Source organism: Sinocyclocheilus anshuiensis, unplaced genomic scaffold (assembly GCF_001515605.1).
Source record: "Sinocyclocheilus anshuiensis isolate Anshui unplaced genomic scaffold, SAMN03320099.WGS_v1.1 scaffold627, whole genome shotgun sequence".
NCBI lineage: Eukaryota > Metazoa > Chordata > Actinopteri > Cypriniformes > Cyprinidae > Sinocyclocheilus > Sinocyclocheilus anshuiensis.
Window position 1 is genome coordinate 163,877 of NW_015549703.1, and position 19,841 is coordinate 183,717.

A 19,841-nucleotide genomic window follows, 5' to 3' on the forward strand; every position below is an offset into this window, starting at 1 on the left:
GCATTGTGATTGGATGGTTTACGCTGTCTATGCAGGAGACAATCCAATGGGCCACTGGCTGCTCGCTGTCCCTGCGTGATGGTTTTCGGCAAAAAAAAACATTCTGTCGGCCCCTTAAGTGCGTCGGCCCACCGGGAAAATGTCCGGTATGCCCGATTACCAATCCAGCCCTGGGTCTGAGAGACTCCAAGAAATTTTAACAGCTCAAAACCACACTTAAAGGTGCAATTTTAAACTACTTTCATCTATCCCATCTTTAAAAAGGGTAATAAGCTCATTTTAAATGACTACTATTATTTTTACACAAACAACACTGAGGTCAGTGTGATTAAAAAAAGTTAATTCTCAACAGAACAAGAGGATTTTGGTAAAACGAATTAGCAAAAAGAAACATACCTCTTCACGCATCTTCTTCACAGTTTCCCCTTTCTGTAGCAAAAAGAAGAGTGGAGAATTGGATTCAGTGCTTAAAAAAACACATATACACACATATATATGTGACCCTGGACCACAAAACCAGTCTTAAGTCGCTGATATAATATACTGAATATATATAATATAATCTATCTATCTGTATCTATATACTGTATATACTGTATATACTGTATATATGTATATATATATATATATGTATGTATGTATGTATGTTAGCATACCTTTCCAATGATGCTTCCAACTTCCTGCAAAAAAAATAAAAATAGAGAACCAATAAAATCATTGCAAACGTAAGCATTTTAAACATTCACAATTGTACATGAACACATTTCCTCATGAAAATGGCTATATTTTATATTCATTCCTTGTTTACGGAGATTTAATGAGTCTAAAAGGTCACTGGTACTGACAACCCCTGATTCACCTTGGCCTGAAACAGTGGGTCAGGAGAGGACAGATCCCTGAGGCACACAGCAGTGACATCACAAGCCCACCCCCATCCACTTCCCTCTGTACTGTACTGCTCTGCGGGCTCAACTTACCTTGCCGTGCATGAGAAGCCGGATGGTCAGGGTCACATTCAGCCCACCCTCTGACTGGACTTTGTTGGGTTCCATACTAGGAGTGGAGGTGAATCAGGAATATGGTCACGTGACAGGAAATCCCCAGGAGTAGGACGAGAATGATGGTACAGCAGCCAACCAGTCACCTGCACAGGGGGGATGGGATAATCACAGACAAGAGTCACGAAGAGCCCATAGACTTCCAAATGAGAAAACAAGATGGTCGCAGAATGTTTGGCTCTGCTCAGGAGCGAAAGCTCAAAATTAAAAGAATGCTCCTGGTTCAAAAATTCGCATTTGGGACATAATGTTGTTTGTCACAGAAAATATTTTTGACTTGTCCCAACTCATTTAAAATGAATACACTATTATTCAACGGTTTGTAGTCTGCAATTACTTGATGAAAAATACAGTAAAAACAATAATATTACAATTTAAAATGACTGTTTTCTATTTAAAATGTAATCTATTCCTGTGAATTCCTGCAATTTATTCAGAAATCATTCTAATATACTGATTTTGTACTCAAGATTTTTTTCTTATTATTATTAATGTCAAAAACAGTTGTGCTGCTTAACATTTTTGTAGAAACTTTTAATATTTTTTTCAGGATTCTTAGATGAATAGAAAGTTCCAAAGAACAGCATTTATTTGAAGGAGAAATCTTTCTGTAACATAAATGTCTTCTTTACTGTCACTTTTGATCAATTCGATGCATTCTTGCAAAATAAAAGTATTCATTTCTTGTAAAAAATATCTTGCCAACGCCAAACTTTTGATGTAAAATAAATAAATAAAATTGAATGTAAATAAAACACTTTGAAAAGAAAGCATACAGTGTTTTCCAGAGATTCTAAATGTCTGATTATTGTTCATTCCTGTAAAGATTGACTATAACTCACTAGTCTCATGTTAACATGTATTTTAAGTTTTGTGGCCATACATTTTATGTACAGAGTGTGTTTTATTGCCTGGTGAATTTTGTCAGCATGATTGCTTTTTTCTCTCTCAGTTCTCTGTGATAATCAACATTATGCTGTTAGTATAGACTTATTGAATATGGAACATTCTTTTAACTCTACACCGCAACATAATTAATAGCCTTTTATATGCATAGTTTGAACACAAGAGGGAGCACTTTACAAGTAATCAAAGTCAACTTAATATCATATTCATTGCCAGGCAGTAACATCAAAATAGTTTCATAATCTAACAGCTGCTGAGATCATTCGGCTTATTGCACAGCTGAGCCAAATATTTCATGGGCTATAATGCCAGCGTAAGAAGATACATATCTTACAAAAGCAACATCCCAACCAAACTGATCTCAGTTAAATCTTATAAATAATAAATTAATAAAAATAAATGCATTAGGAATCTAGACTTTACAGCATCAATGTCCTGATGCTCAAAAAGGCTCTCACACACGATGACAATATTACAAGTAGGCAAAGATAGAATCTGCATAAAATGTACACAAATTAATACAATTCTACACATTTGGGTCCAAATTAATTCAAAGTGTTTACATAGTTATGATAAAGAGAGACTAAATTAAAACAACACACATAAAACCCAATTTTCAGATCATTTAATTTAAAATTTTGAATGAAATCTAATGCATTTAAAAAAAAAAAACGTAAAACTTATTATTGAGGATAATTTAGTTGTGCTTTCAGCCAGAAGCATCAAGTCCATTCAATCTGCGTAGATCTGCAGATTTCTGTGGGTTTACCATAAACAAGGTCATATAAAACAACTTATTTTCCATTTTGTGTAAAAATTCATAACATTCAGCTTAATGGAATCTGTATTTTCTGTCTCTCTGATCCCTCCGATGATTTCTCATGCTCAGCCGTTATAATGAGTATCTGTCTGCGCTCTGATGAGGGAGGGGAAGTCCTAACTCCTCAGCACAGCTTCAGACCTGTCCCTTTTTCAGTGAGTTACGCCGTCATGTGGGTCTGGGGATCAACAACGATTGAGAGATTGAAACATTAAGCCATTTCAGTACAGCTGCCAGCCCTTCATATGAAGCGCAGGATAAAGAGAGAGCAAAACGTGAATAATGGTGACCGTAAAAAAAAACCCATTTGAAAGAGAAACAGTGTACGCGCTCAAGGAAGAGATGAGCGGAGCAAAGTTTTAAGCACAAATTTGCAGGTTATGTGTGAGAGAGATGCATAGAGAAAGCAGAGGAAAGATCAGAAGAGATTCACATGGGTATATGAGATGAGCTGCCAGCTGTCCACAAATCTCCTGCTTAGCACAGATTGCATAAAAATTATAATCTGAGCTAAAAGCACACAGAAGCAGCAAAACAAATGGACACAAGTGAACCGGCTTGTACTCCTACAAACAGGAGCGCTCCATTTTAACAAGCCCCAGTCCTGGGAAACCCTGGAAAAAAGAAAAGGAACAAAACCAAAAAAAAAACAAAAAAAACAAGTGTTACTGAAAGTGAAAGTATACGTGCAGATAATATAATACTAATGTAATAAAAAGCAACTTAGGTGTATTTAAAGTATTTAAAGAAAATAAACTTTCAAAAGTTTATGAAAACTTGCACAGTCATAATGCACATGGTAATAACGTCAAATTTAAACTTTTACTTCAAAGTACATTTTAGATCATTGTTTTAATATTTTATAATGTTTTAAAGTGCACTTATTGTGATGTATTGACTAACATACTAAAGCACATGTCAAATTGATTATAATTTTAACTGTAGCATGTTATTTCATATTACAGTTAAAGTTAGTATATTTTAAATCTACTAAACTGCAGCTTACAAATATGTAAACAAATGTATTTAAATAAATGTTATATAAGTTTCTTCTGAATTGGAATTAAAGTAGTATTATTTTAGTATCACTGACATGCTGTTATAGTTTTTATTAATTTTGTTTTTTCTGTTTTAGTTCATTTTAGTTTTAATTTTAGTTAAAGTTTCACTAATTATGTTGTGTTTGTTTTTTACATTTTTAGTAAATAGTTTTTTAATAATTTATTTCTATTTCAGTTTTAGTTTTAGCTATTACAGTACATCAAGTTAAGCTAAATGAAAATGAGTCCTTGGCAACTATCTGAAATAAAATAAATTTAAATATATATTCATTTTTTTCATTTTTTTTTACAGCTAGTTTCCAATTAAGGACTCCAGCTATTTTTTTTTTTCCAAGTGATTTCAAGTAACTACTTTTTTGTTGTTGTTGTTTTAGTTTTAGTTAACTATAATAACCCTGCATATTTTTGTTTATCATAAATGACTGTCAGTACCATATTTCAAAGGAAATAGAACTTATGAAATTACATATAAAAACATACTTAAGTCCTACGTAGGTGGGTCACTCTTAAGTTCAACTAACTGTATTTGATATAAATTTAACCTACAATACATTTCATTTAATTGCATTTGCATGCAATTGAATCTCCTAAAACATTACATTCAGTTCACATTTAAGTATATTCTTTAAAATTCTTTATTTCTGTAATAAGTACTCTTTTTTCAAAAGTATGCTCATAGTTCTTTTTCACAAGAGAAATCATAAGAACTCTGAAGATGGTCTTATTCAGAGAACCGCTGTAGCAATTCACTCCAAGAATAATGAAAAAAGAGAGAGAGAGAGCGAAAGAGAGAGAATATAATTACAAAGAAAATTGAGTTGCATACAACACTTGATGCTTTATTCTTCTTCTAAGTTTTCATTGAAGAAATATCTTCTGTCATGGTGTGTAGACTCTCTCAAACACACCGCAATGTTTTGGAAGCGACAACCACATTTAAATGCTGGAGTAAATCCTTTTAATTACAATCAGAAAGATTGCACTGTATAAATGACATTGGAATTACCTGATTTTTTGCGAGTGAATTTGTTGCTGGATGCAGATATCATTGTGTGTAAGGAACAGGATTAAGAGGAGTGACAACTGTATTTATCTGCATGGTGACGGAGAGCACGTCTCCTCATGACTCACTTAATGTAGTTCTTCATCCACCTCAAATGACTTAAATCTCAAATGCCTTCAAGTTCAACCCTGCATGAAATCTTATCTAATTAAATCAGCCTGTAAGACGACAAACAACACAGAGGCTGTGGGAGAAGCGCTAACACCTTGTGGCAACTTTACGAATACACCAAATTTGGATCGAGGAAAGGCAATCTTATCGTTTATGTGATGCTAATGCTCCATATCTGGTGCTTCAATGAAAAGCTGCATGAATAGCATGAATATTATTACTTAGATTATCATGTTTAGTGCCCAAAGGACTACATTTTTAAAGTGCTCCTTTCTTTGTATATTTTGAGGTGACATAAAAGAGTGTTTCCTTAGGCACGTTTACATCCCAGGGGTTGATTTAAATACACAAATATTATTTTTGTCATATGAAGGTCACATTTAAAATGCTCTAGGAAACTTTTCTGCCATTCCTTTATCATTCATTCAAATAATAAAATAATAAAATATTGAAATATTAAATATTAAAAAAGAAAATATTCAGAATTTGAATTTTGTAACCGCGATAATCCAAAAAGAATGTGAAACAAACATCGAAACAACTTCAATTTCAATGATTTATATACATTTGTGCACAAACTTTGACAGGCCATCTTTACCATCGATATTGCATGCTTGATATTAAAAGGGGTCATATGATGTTGCTAAAAGGAACATTATTTTGTGTATTTGGTGTAATGAAATGTGTTTATGCGGTTTAAGGTTCAAAAAACACATTTTCCACATACTGTACATTATTGTTTCTCCCCTATGCCCCGCCTTTCTGAAACGCGTCAATTTTTACAAAGCTCATCGGTCTGAAAAGCGAGCTGTGCTCTGATTGGCCAGCTATCCAGTGCGTTGTGATTGGCCGAATACCTCAAGCGTGTGACGGAAATGTTACGCCCCTTACCATACTGTGATGCCGTGTCCCGGCCGGAGCGACGAGACAAAAACATTAAAACCCATCATAAACGAGGCATTTGTTGCATCCAGTGGGGACATAATTACAGATTATAATGACTTATACGGTCTTTTTACTCGTTGAAATGCATCACGCTGCGTAAACAAAACCATGTCTGCATTTGTGATCGGAGAAATGAGGCCTAGAGTGAGCGGAGGCTGGCGGCTAGAGCGAGCAGAGGCCGGCTTGAGTGAGCGGTGGCGGGCGAGCTTGAGAACAGCGTGGCCGGCGGATTCGACGAAGGAGTGTCCGGCGGGCTTGCGGCAACCACATGTGACGACCCCGGGCTGGACTCCGCTTCGTTTTTATAAAGAATATCTCTTTGGATTTGAGACTTTAGTCTTCTTTAGTTTCTTTATGCACCAAGAGCTTGTAACACTCCAAAGAGAAAGGAAAAATTGAAATCGCATCATATGACCCCTTCAAATATGAAACATCATAGGTCTTTAAAAAAAACTAAATATAACCAGCACAAACTTATCATCTGTAATTTTGTTTGCAGAAATTGTGACAATATTATTTAATTATGTGCATTCAGGATACATAACTAGCCAGGAAATTAGTCATAGTAAGACAAATGTTTTATCTCAATTTTTCCCCAAATATAGTTGATATAACATACATTTTATCCTCAAATCCATATATATATATATATATATATATATGCATACTAGCAAGTTTTGTGTGATTTTCTTTTTGTTTGTTTCTCTGTGTGTGTGTGTGTAAAAAAAAAAAATCACACAAAAATTGCTTGTAAATTTTACAATTAATTACAAAGAAACGCCAACACGTGATATTTTTAAGTGGAAATATTAAAAAAGTATTTTCTTGCAAAACATACTCCAAAAATCTTTATTTGCAACTTTGAAAAATCTTTTTTTTACAGTGATTATATAGTGAAAATTGTGTTTAGTTCCAAAAAGTGATCAGGGAAAAAAAGAGGCCACACAAAAACACCCAAACAAAGAAACAGAGATGGTCGGGTGAACAACAGCGGACATCTGAACACTACATCTGTGTGCTGATTACAGCAGTCATCAGAGCAAAAGCATTGGATGCATACACACACTCATGTTACCTTAAAAGGCATGTGTCCTTTCAACCACTTTCTATTGATGTTGGAGTGTGTGTGTTTGGGACACTGCAAGCACATTTCCGAAAGTATGAGCAGATTAAAAATTAGCTGTTGAAATACTTCACATTTTAATTCTATTTTATGTTAATCATAAGTCTGATATCTTCCCGGTGGTAGATAAGCTCAGTCTTTGCTGAAGCACAGGATATAGAAAGTGGGTCAGCCCTTCCTCTAAAGAGCTTCTGGCCCCTTCCTCTGTGGTACCTATTGAATTAATCACGCTTTACGCTTGGTCAAGCAGTGCTCCCAAAATGCTCCTTTTTCCATCTCTTTGATGGAAATGCAGCACAGTACTGTCTCATATTAATTCATATAAATGACTAAACAGCCAAACATGGTATACAGTACCTGTGAAAATTGATTTCAATGAATGAACAAAAACACTGAAACATGATGTTCCACAGAAGAAAGCACTGTTAGTGTTAACTAAAACTGTAACTAACTAAATCTAAAATATTTTTTATTAATTGAAAGAAAGCTCAAATCTAAACAAATATTAATATTGGATGAGAAACTTGAACTTAAAAATATTAAATGAAAATTAAAACTTATTGACAATTGAAACTAACTGAAATTACGGTGGCCAAAAGAGCACAAAGTGCTGCAACTTAAGAAAACACATGCAAATAAAAAAAAAAAGCACCAGCAAATTAAGAAAACATCTTCATTAGTTTGACAGCACATGTGCTGCAAATACTCGCAACACAACCCAATACAGAAAAGCACTGCAAATACGCACAACAAAAACACAAAAACCTGCTACAAGTAGCACAGACCAAAACTGAGACCCCAACGATGGTTACGAAAAGTGTAGTAACCATGTATTGATTACCATTTGTATAACCACGGCTGTACAAATACTATGATAAACTAGGGCTGGACAATAATTCAATATCAATATGTATCGCGATATAATTTTTTTCAATAACGGTGATATGATTTTTAAACACATTTCCGCTTTTAACAATACAGATTGTGTCAAAGCAGCTTTACATTAAATAATAAATAATATTATAAAATAATATTATAAAATAAATGAAAAAATATTAAATAGGAAAATAGTGTGTCAATAATGCAAAAGGACAATAGTAAACACACACACACACATATATATATATATATATATATAATATATAGGCTATTTATTTATTTTAATAGTAAAACCATAGTTAATTTTTTAAGTTGTAAAAGTAGCCAGCTTACATAACATTTCAGTTACAGTAATTGTGTAGTATTTCGTCAGCTTATTTAGGCTAATAATACCCCCCCCCAAAAAAAGCTAAGGAATTATATGATCAAGATGTTAAAATAAACAAAAATCTCACCTTTCAGAGAAGAGATTGATAAGCATGTCCCAGGTTTGTTTAACTTTAACATTTCCGATTTGTATTTGTTTGTGTTGTAAGTATTTGCAGCGTGTTTCTGTTTTTGCAGCACATTTGTATTTGTTTGTGTTGTAAGTATTTGCAGTGCGTTTCTGTTTTTGGTTGTGTTGTGAGCATTTGCAGCACATGTGCTGTCAAACAGATGAAGATGTTTTCTTAATTTGCAAGTGTTTTTTTCTATTTGCATGTGGTTTTTTATTTGTAGCGCATTGAGCGCATTAGTATGAAGTACTAAATTTACTAAAAAATAAAACCTAAATAAAAATAATGCTAAATAGAATAAAAATGACAAGCACATAACAAAATTACTTAAACAAAAATTAATCACAATATAAAAATACAAGCTAAATGAAAATATGAATAAATATGGCTTTATTTTACAGTCCTGTTCCGCATGTATATACTATGTACTTGTTATACTGTAGTAATTGCAATAACTGTGTAATAACTAGGTACTAACTCTGAACCTAACCCATGTAGTATTTTCCAGTACTTAGGTAAGTACACTGTACTTAGATTCCAGTACTATAAGTACAGGTAAGAGCATATAATGTAAAATAAAGTATTACATTACATTATATATTACATTGCTCTGCCCCCTAAAATATGACTGACTCAAAATTTACAATGGCAAAGTTACAACAATTACAATAAAGATCTGCAGGTGAACCTAGAGCTACTAAAGTTTTTCTTCATTCCCAGTGTCCGTGTGTTCAACTTCACCTGCCTTCACCGATTATTGCCTGAATATACGCTGGTTTTATTGGTGTATGTTAGAAGTATTTTAGACTATGTTATATTTAGGATGATAAAAAAAACTGCTATGCCTTCGCCATTCTTGACCAGTGCTGATTTCCGAAGAGAGTGGAAGTTAGAATAAGTGGATACATGGAGTGTACAAAAAAAGACATTTCAAAGAACATTTCAAAATGGTGTTTGTATAACACTGCTAAAACAGGAGGAGAAAAATAATAACTTTATTGCTTACAATAGTGTGACCTTGTAATAGGGAATATAACAGGAGACAGAACCTAAGGCTGCAATTCACTCCAGCACAACCAGAAACAAACAAACACCCCACTTCCTCTAAAATGACCACTGCGATTTAAGCAGTTCTGCGAGGAGAAAATAAATCAAAATGCTTTTTCAGACCATAGGCTGTTTTTTTTAATTAATGCGAAACGGGAAAAAGGTCTTGAACATCAGGAGCAAAAAGACTACATAAACAATTAATTTGTCAAATGCTCAAAGCTATTGACTCCTACTGGCTAAAATCAAACAACAACAAAAATGTGGCTACATTGGGGGCACAATCAATGAATTTCTCCTTTGACAAAATCATGATAATGAGAAAAGTGAAATACTGGAATAAAAACATTTTACCAAAATACTCAACCACTAACATTAGAATTATGTGAAATGATGTTCACAATCTAATGTGTTTTTAAGTAAAACGGAGTCAGATTGGAGGACAGAGGTTGAAAAGAAAGAGGGATGTGTCACTTTGAAAATGATCTCAAAGAACATGCATTAAGAAAGTACACAGGCTCATGAATGGGAGCATTGGGAGAATATTGAATGTGACAATATATTAACAATTTACCATTGCACAGTTTTTTTGTTTTTTTTGTCAATATCTGGTTATATGTCATGCAAGGTTTCATTTAAAACCAACAATGGTTTTTTTATTTATTTTTTATTCTGTTTTTGGAATCAATAACTAGGTGACAAAAAGATTAGTCAATGCTGGCATGTTCTTGCAAACTGCTGACACGATGTCCAACGCTAAAGCATGCTGAAAAACAGTTACATTTCTATAAAACAAAGTAACAAGTATATCCAAGTAAAACAGGACATTTAGTCAGGAAAAAAGTAGGCTGGGACTGGATTTGATTAACAACATGGACACTTCAAAGATAATTTTTTTCTTGGAATAATGTTCAACAAGACCAGGAACCAATTAGGGTTTTTCAGGGTAAACCTGAATCATAAAGACGTAGATCAGCAAGTGTGGTCATCTCTGACAGAAAGAGGAGGTAAGTCACTGTACAAGTGGGCTGGCAGAGGGGCCTGGACAGATCAAGCGCCATGATTTATCGTGTTAAACACATCACTAGTCCTGTCAGTGTATCAAGGGCGAGAGCTTAACGAGAGGCGACAGTGTTTATTGGAGACACTGGCTCATGCGAGATTTCAGGGCAAATTATAGCCCGAGGCAGTTTGTCTTTTCTCTTGCTCTCGAAATCACGACTATGGGCGAGGATGAGATTCAAAAAGCAAACAGGAAGAAGGGAGGTAACGGAGGAATAATCGGCAGTATAGTGCGACGGAAGCAGCACAGTCATTCTTCAAGAAAGGCTGTCAAATACTATTTTCAGAGAGGCCAAAAGAAGAGCCAAATTAAATTGTTCATGCTGTCTAAACTATTTTTACTTTTTTTTTGTTCATTTTGTCCTGATTTAACCCATCTCAGTACAACAGATTTGGTAATTTTCTGGTTTAAAAAAAATTCTAAAAATATCAGAACAAAAAAAAGTGATTATTCAAATTTTAATAAAAGAAACATTATATAAAAAACACTCTATGATAAAATATCAGAACAAATCTAGCAATTATTTTTTTACTAAAAAATTATATAATTAAAAAACCTAATTAAATTTTTTAAAAACATTTCTAAAAAATAATTAAAAAAAACATTAGCAGAAATCTTGCAATTTTCTAAAAAGTGACTACTAAAATATTTTTGTTAAAAATATGTATTAAAAAAAAATGTGTATTTAACATTAGCAGGCCCACACGAAATCTGTGCCCATGCAACTCTGCAGAATTGGAACACCTGCCAATCAAAGGTCTACACATTCCCTATCCCTTGCATGTTTTTTTTTTAATAATTAGCTAATTGGATAAATATTTCAATTTGAGATTTATTTAACAAAATCCCCCAAAACAGGGCACAAAAACATGAAAGAAAGAAAAAACTTTCACAGGTTCCATCTGTGTCTGGGCGGAAGGGTCATGCAGAGATTTTAGATGAATCAATAATATTTGTACTCAACATGAAAATGACAATAATCAAAAAGAGAATTTACAGTTGTGGGTAAAGAAAAACAAGAGGATTAAATGTTGCATGTGTAGTGCAACAGAATAATATGATTCCAAACAGGATTATGAACCCAGAGCAGAACACGTCCACTGAGATTTACAGCAGAATCAAAATGATCAGAGGAAAAAAGTAAGTCTTTATAGACATGCAGTGTTTGCTTAAAGGGGTCATATGATGCTGCTAAAAAGAACATTATTTTGTGTATTTGGTGTAATGAAATGTGTTTATCCGGTTTAAAGTTAAAAAAACATTATTTTCCACATACTGTACATTATTGTTTCTCCTCTATGCCCCGCCTTTTTGAAACTCCAAAGAGAAAGGAAAAAATGAAATCGCATCATATGACCCCTTTTAATAACATTCTGTATTTTCTACTATAATAAACAAATAGCAGCCGAAATGCTCAATCTGATAAAAAAAATAAATAAAAAAAAACACTGATGTATGTAAATAACAAGTAACAGACCACCCACTTCTGATGTTTTGACTCTCACATTCACAAGACTTCACAAATGTAAAGTATGTGCAAATGGTCCTCTCGGTACAAATTTTAAGATTTGTATTATGATTGAGAGAGGATAGAGAGGATATTCTCTCTGTGATGAGGTCCTTATGATGGGTCATCGCTCTAACTGTGGGGAGGAATTAAATTAAAACCTCTGAATAAAGAGCAGGGTGGGAGCATTTGATCTGCAGCCATTAGACACACAGAGAGGGAATAGATAATGCATGATTCCTACGACTGTTGCCATTTTATAAACACAGAAAACACAAAGCAATATAACAGGCGCAAGAGGAAAATGCTAAATATAATCCGAGTCCATCCACCGTCATCTGGCCTGCCCTAATCCTCCAAGGCAGTCATTACATACAAACATAAACCCGGCCATAAACCTGCTTCATAATCCCACGCCATGAGGAGAATTTCACTGCAGAAAGTGCTGCTTTCATCCTAAATGTCATAAAATACTCAAAATGAACTTATGAACCCTTTCATATCATGTCAAATACTATATTGTGTATTTTGTACTTTTTTTTTCAATTCACAATAGAATTTTTAAGATAAATTTAACCGCATTTTCTATAGTTCAACAGAAAGGGAAAAATGTTCAAACAATAGTCGCCCAAAAAAATTACCCATTATTAATTAACCATAATAAAATTTACACATACATTATCCAGAAACCTGGAATTCAAAGCAAAAATCCCAAAATACAGAAATGTTCAAAGCAAATTATTATTTTTTTTTTTATGTGTGAACAGAAATTTTAATGGGATAAATAAAAAATTAATGTCTAAAAGTAAAAAAAAAAAAATAATAATAATAATAATAATATTTCATTACAGGAAAACTGTCATTTTAAATTTCATTAAATATATATAAAAAAAACTAAAACTAAAAAGTGACATTAATATATATATATATATATATATATATATATATATATATATATATACACACACACACACACACACACTCACACATAACTTTGCAGATTGATTAATGGAGAGCAATGGGCAAAATCCAATTAATTAATTAATTAATTAATTAATCAATCAAGTAAATTAGATTAACTGATTTTTAATATGGTTGTTAGTTGCAGCCCTAGTCTGGAGCTAAAATGAGACTATAAGTGAGAATTTTAATAATCTTTCAAAAAGATTCATTGTTATTATTATATAATAACCAAATAACCAAAAAACACCATTTATTAAAACCAAGTCAATTGTGCATAAGGTCTAGTCTTTGTTTTCCTTTACTAGAGTCCCAGCTCATGCACAAAATGAGCGATCACATATTTTTTGATATAGATCAAGTAATTTGTCCACACACATTTTTGATGAGAAACATATTGATTAAAACGGACACTCATCAAATATTGATTCCCTAAACAAACAATGCAAGCACACCGTGTTAAAACCAAGTGATATTACAGGCTTTCACTGTTTAAAAAAAAAGGTTGGTTTTCTGGCACAAGTGTTCCCCGTGGGCATGTGGCATCACCAGGGCTGGGGTCCCTTTGGCTGGGCGTTGTGTTGTGAGGGAGGAGGGGGCACATGAACACTCATATGTGAACAACTCTAGAGGAGCCTTTTGTTGCAGTACGCGTGTCTGCAGGGGCACCCTCCCGTACTCAGCCTGACAGGCGGCTCGAAAACTGTCAACCCTGATCAGTCGCCCTTGCCTGGATCTCAACCTAAATTATAATCAAAAGCTCAGTCGCCCAGCAATGCCAATGCAAGATCAAGCAAAACTGATCCAGGGATCTGAGAGCCGGGATATCGGTACCAATGACCCAAGCTATGCTAACGGCCTACTAATCGAAAGTGCTGAAATGCTAAATGGAGACACCTCTGGTCGTCTCCAGGCATCACAGTGAAGACCATTTCTGAAATCACCAATATGCTGGTAGAAAGCGCAACACGGATTTAACCCTGCATCTTTAGACACTTTAAAAAGCATTTAAGTACATATTTGCACATAAACTGCAATACCAACCAATGGGATGAGAAAATCCCATCAATCCATTGGGAAGATGGTATCTTGGCAATATAACCCAACAAATTTAAACTCTCAAGTTGAAGCACTCTCAGGTTTAGAATAAAAACTCTTTGTTCTGTTCATAGATGACTACTAAAAAGCTGGCAATGGGTGGACTCCGTACCAACAGTTTTTTAAGACGAAATCTCTTCCGCTTCGTTGTGACATATAAAGAACTCATGACGATAATTGAAGTAACGACGACAAACAAAATTGTGTACCTCTCTAGAAGCATTAATCAAAGGGCCGAGCAGCGTTTAATGTTGCGAACTGCCATCAAGGTCGGAATCGCAACGGAGACTGACACACAAGTCACAATCCTTCACGCCATACTGTCTGCAGCATACAGACTACTGTCGAACGATATACAGATATAGTAAAAAAAACGCCACAACCTACAGCAAATAAAGCAAATCAGTTCAAAATATCACAAGCTACTTAGACCACAGCAACATATACTAGTTTCAAAATATTTCTTGAGATGTAAAAACAATATAATTTAATGTTAAATGGTCTATATATCGACTATATATGGTCCAAAACTCTTAGCATTAGAAGACTTAGGACTAAAGGAATGATTCCTGGGGAACATCATCCATAAAGACATCGTAAGGTTAATTGTTCAGTTAACTGAAATACAGAATGCCGTTCCTTACGACCAATCATAACTGACCAGGCCACAATGTTAAATCAAAATATATGTTAAAAATCACATCTGAAAACATAAAAAGATTTACCTTCACAGAGCTCCTAACCGATGGCCACCAATACTGACATTCGGAAAGGACTGAAATTAAAAACCACAGAGGGAAAATGATTTCTCCAGCGATCTCTCCTCAACCCCAATGGAACGGCACCATTTGATTGGTCCTGGTATGAGGTCATGTGGGTGAGGCGCTGGACACGTGATCCCTCACCGGATACAATGCGCAAAAGGCAAAAACGCCTAAATCCAAATTTCACTGCACCAAGTCCCTTGTTTGTCAACGGCATTATCACTGCTTGGGCTGAGGTAAAGGTTTTTGAGGCTAGAGGAGTCTCATTGTGCTCAGCGAGCAGCCACAGGGGTATTGGGGGTGGAATCGGCACCCAAGACTCCAGCCGTCTGGGTATGTCCAGCGGGCGACATGTCAATGAAGCTGTACCCACCACTGTACATGCCCTTTCCTGCAGTCTGGTCCAGCCCAGGGTGTCTGGTCACCATCTGTAGACTCTTACATCAGTTACTTCTGTCATTACACTGAATATTTGTCTGTTGTGACATTTAAGCTTCAACCTTCATATGCTTTTATGCCCCTTCTACCTTTCCCTCACCCCACTCCGTCCTTGTTTTTTCTGAGCTGAAAGACGTACAGCATGAACAATAAAAACAGGCGAACAGACATGGCCTAAAAACCAGGAGGTTTAAGCCGGATGAGGGGTGGCTTTCGATCAACATCACAATATCTGACAGTCCTTGTGTCTACCAGCCATTTTAATCTGGCAGAGTGAGGAATGATGGGGAGCTCCACTGGCTCAATCTGGATTATGAACCCCTGGCTAATTCACTTCAGATGACCAGCAGAATATGAATTAATCATGAATCACTGAGGTTAAAACCCTTAGAATCATGACTAAATTATTGTTACTCAGGCAAACATCTCAATGCCTTTGAGAAAGGTTTAAAAAGCCAAAATATGCCAAAGTACACTAACAATTCTAGGTACTCCCGAGGTTAAGACCAACCTAAGACATCAACTCGAAAGTGTCTAACTTTGAGACCAATCGAATGGGTGCCTCTTTCATTGTCCACTGAGGTAAATTCAATCCAGTCGTTTAAGGCAACAGAAACACTAATGCAAAGAGACAAATGTTCAAACATTCACAAAGAGTAAGAAACTTCAAGTGATCCCTGTGAAGAAGTGCAAAACAAAACCATAAACCCAAGATATACGTTCTTAGTGCAGCTTATCTATCATCCTTACCCGTTAGAGGAAAGTTCTCGAGGTTGAGTAAGGACCACAGATGGAAGAAAGTAGGCACAATGAGAGGAACGTGAATGTGCCTAGTCCTATAACTAAACTCAACCAATGCCCCCAGCAAGGTCAAAAGGCAGGGTGGGGTGGGGAGGCACAGTTGACTTGTTTGGGAACAGCAATGGGTCCATCAATTGAGCAAACTAATAGGCCCTGACGAGCATGAAGGAGACAACAATCATATAGAGTTTGAAATGCTAAAGGTCACCTGATCTCATAGAAAACACAATGAAAATTTGGTACAGAACATCAAATCAGTCTCTTGTTCTTCAAAGTAGACTGAAAGAAACGGTCAGAAATCTTGGTGTAACTTTTGATAACCAGCTGACCTTCAACATGCGTCTAACAGAGCTCTGCAGAAGCACTTCCTGGATTGATCAGTTTAACTTTGTCTATAAGCCCTAATTGAGCCACAAGCCTGCAGGGTTAAATTAAGAAGCTCATTACTGGCTGCATGACACGAGGACCGCTGTACTGGCTCAGTGCTTTGCTTCGAGAGACCTGAAAAATCCATAAATCGCTGAGCGTAGAGGGAACGTGCAAATGCCTATGCCAGTACCGCATGACAGCGGCCTCTTATTTTATGCACTCGAGCAAAATCTCTTTCCTCAAAGAGTTCTCCAGGACGTTCTTAGTGACAATGCAGGGTCCTTTGGACACTGGAAAGAAAGGTTCTTACCCCAATGCCTTCAAAACACTAGAGGTCAGCATGAGAATGGTTCTTTCTTTCTAAGAGGAAGTGGATGCTTAAGACATGTTCCCCTGGAGGTTTGGAGGAATTCTGTAGTTTAAGTGTATCCTTTGGCCATACCTTCACACACAGACTGAGGATAAGTGGAAAATTCTGTTGCCTCGGGTCTCGGTCACACCGCTGCGGACTGGATTTTGCCCCTGCTCTAAAAGCTTTTACGCCACCCCTCTCACCCAGACCTAGCTAGAGTCGGTAATGGAAAATTTCGCCTGACCCTCCATTTGGTTGCAGTGAGAGCTTTCAATAATGGGACACCCCTGCAGCTAAAACCAATAGCTTCTGACATCAATTTCAAATGGAACTTTCAGGGTGGAACTGTCACCTTTATGGTGCATAAACAACCTTGTTAATTCACAGAGCTAAAACATGCAAGGCCATGTAATGTACAAAACATAACACTTTTGCGTAAAGGAGAACTGTACATGCGTGCTACATCACTGATAAAGTGCAAAACGGTGTTGTTAAAAGAATAGTCAACCAAAAAATGTAAATTGTCTCATCATTTACTCACTTTAATTACGTTTCAAACATGTGTGCCTTTCTTTATTCTGTGGAACACAATATTTTTAAGAATATTTTGTAGATAATGACGAATTTCCATTCACAAACTTTTAAATGTGTCTAAAGAGTCAAAAAAAAATGTTTGTTTTGAGAACTTGGGTGAAGGGCCAGATTTTTATTAATAAATACTTATATTCGATGCGTTCGCCAAACCATATAGTGCATAAGTCATATCGACCACTTGTATAATACTTTTATGGTGGTTTTCTACCTATTCACTTTTATCATGTGGGAAAAAAGTAGCATGTTAATCTGCAAAAATTCAACAAATAAGACAAGAAAGCATGTCAAAACAAGTATAGAGAGAATAAATGACAAAATAATTTTTATGTTTGAAAAAACTATTCTTTTCCCTTTCATTATTTTCCTTTGCCCAGAGAGAGGCTGAATTCAAGCACAAAAACATCAAAGTCAGGCTTGGAGAGAGACATTTCTTAAACCTTTTTGCTTTAAAAATACTTCAAAATATTTTTTTTCCATTATATGGATATGAACACAACATAAAATGCATTTGTGCATTTATGCAACTTCCCTTTCAACTTTAATCCATGTGTCCCCTTGTTCTCTCTCATGAAAGAAAGGCTTCACATATTCCTATCAAAAATCATCACAAACCAAGCAATACACAAATCAAAAAGAAAAGAACATGTTTTTGAATAGGTAATCTTTTTGACCACACTGACTTTCATAGTATGGGTGAAAACATTCTTCAAAATATCTTCTTTTGTGTTCCACAAAGACAAACAGGTTTGGAACGACAAGAGGATAATTAAACGATGAAAATTTCCACTTCTGGGTGAATCTCTATAAGTCTAACAACAAAAAGGAGACAACAACAGCTTCACTATGTTATAAGCATTTACTCTGTGTGTGTGTGTGTGTGTGTGTGTGTGTGTGTGTGTGTGTGTGTGTGTGTGTGTGTGTGTGTGTGTGTGTGTGTGTGTGTGTGTGTGTGTGTGTGTGTGTGTGTGTGTGTGTGTGTGTGTGTGTGTGTGTGTGTGTGTGTGTGTGTGTGTGTAGTTTTGGATTTACCATCAAAAGTTTATATGCACAGAACAAAATTTGAATCTATTGCAGATGCATAGCAAGAAACTCACAGAATGCAAGCTGCTCTCCAATAGCAATTAATTCAGAGACAAGCAATGAGAAGGAATGCAAACACAGGTATATGTGCATTTCATGCGGTTTTACTGATTTAGCAGGGAACTGAATTTTTACAAAAGCTTTCTATTTCAAATAAATTAATTATGTTCTATTCATGAAAATTTAAAAAATAAATAAAAAAAGAATTCAAGAACAGTAAATAAAAACAACACAACTTTTCAACAGTGAACTTTTTCAAATAAGCACCAAATAATATTAGAATGATTTCTGAAAGATCATAATAAGGATGCACGATACTGAGCTCCTGTACTCGTACTCATACTCGTACTCGTTAAAATGCCCCAATACCAAATGCCCATACCACACAGCATGTGATAAGTGCCATATTCAGACAAAGAAACACCGACAACAGACAGCAGAATGGAGTTATTAGAGATTAAAGATGTCTACGAAGTATATGTATGCAATGAATATAAAACATTCAGTATTAATGCCTGTATAGCTGATTTGCGCCAGCTGGTAATATATATATAATATATATAACCAGCTGGTGAATATACCTTTCTCACAGACATCACTGGAAAGTTTGTAGTTCGGTCGGATATGTCAAAAAGAAGTAAGTAAAACAATGCACAAGTTACATAATGGGAGGCAGGGAGGGAGAGAGAGCGCACTTCTGTTGTGTGATCTTTATTGATGTTCGTTCACTTAGCACGCATCATTTGGAATAAAACTAAATCGTAAATATAAGACAAAACTAAACTGTGATATACTATACCCAAAAATTCTTCATACAGTGGACAACCAGTAAAATTGATACAAATTTGGGACCAAAAATTATTCAGACCGAGTCTGGGAAACAATTGAAGTTCAGGTTTGCATGAACCTGGTTGACAGCATGCCCAGGAGACTACAGGCTGTCATTAAGGCTAAGACGACTTTCTGGTGAAAGTGAAACTAACAGCCTGTGTCTGTGTGAAATGCGCTAGGCTGTACTGTACTTGTCCCTCTCGTTCTGCACCAGTACAAATATGTGTGCGCATTGCACGTGTTTTGCTTGCTTCATGAGTGTTTCTGCATTATATGAGTGGCTTTGGAAAATAAATCGCTGCACGTTTCAGATGGAAAAAACGCGACTTCTATTTATGGAAATATCACAGGAGATTTATAGCCAGTGGTTCTGCATTTTTACAGCAAATCGCTACAGTACTAAGCCGCTGCAATGGAGCAGCTCTAATGCTATTAAATTAAAGATGATGTAGGCTACCATAGAGAGAGAAAAAA

At 35.4% G+C, this 19,841-nt stretch overlaps 1 protein-coding gene across 16 annotated transcripts in view; it reads right to left on the reverse strand.

The window, feature by feature from the left end:
• Positions 1-19,841, reverse strand: part of LOC107660579 (poly(rC)-binding protein 3-like) — a 64,046-nt gene that overhangs the window by 14,732 nt on the left and 29,473 nt on the right. For 14 of the 16 annotated variants that reach the window (XM_016449911.1, XM_016449905.1, XM_016449909.1 and 11 more), the window contains exons 6-8: positions 978-1,144; positions 657-680; positions 397-429 (exon numbers count right to left, since the gene is read on the reverse strand). In XM_016449911.1, the coding sequence (XP_016305397.1) occupies positions 397-429; positions 657-680; positions 978-1,052 (132 nt within the window). In that variant the 5' untranslated portion in view covers positions 1,053-1,144. Of the gene's footprint in view, positions 1-396; positions 430-656; positions 681-977; positions 1,145-14,863; positions 14,965-16,090; positions 16,165-19,841 lie in introns of those variants that run through there. The other 2 variants (XM_016449904.1, XM_016449903.1) reach the window with 2 other exon arrangements.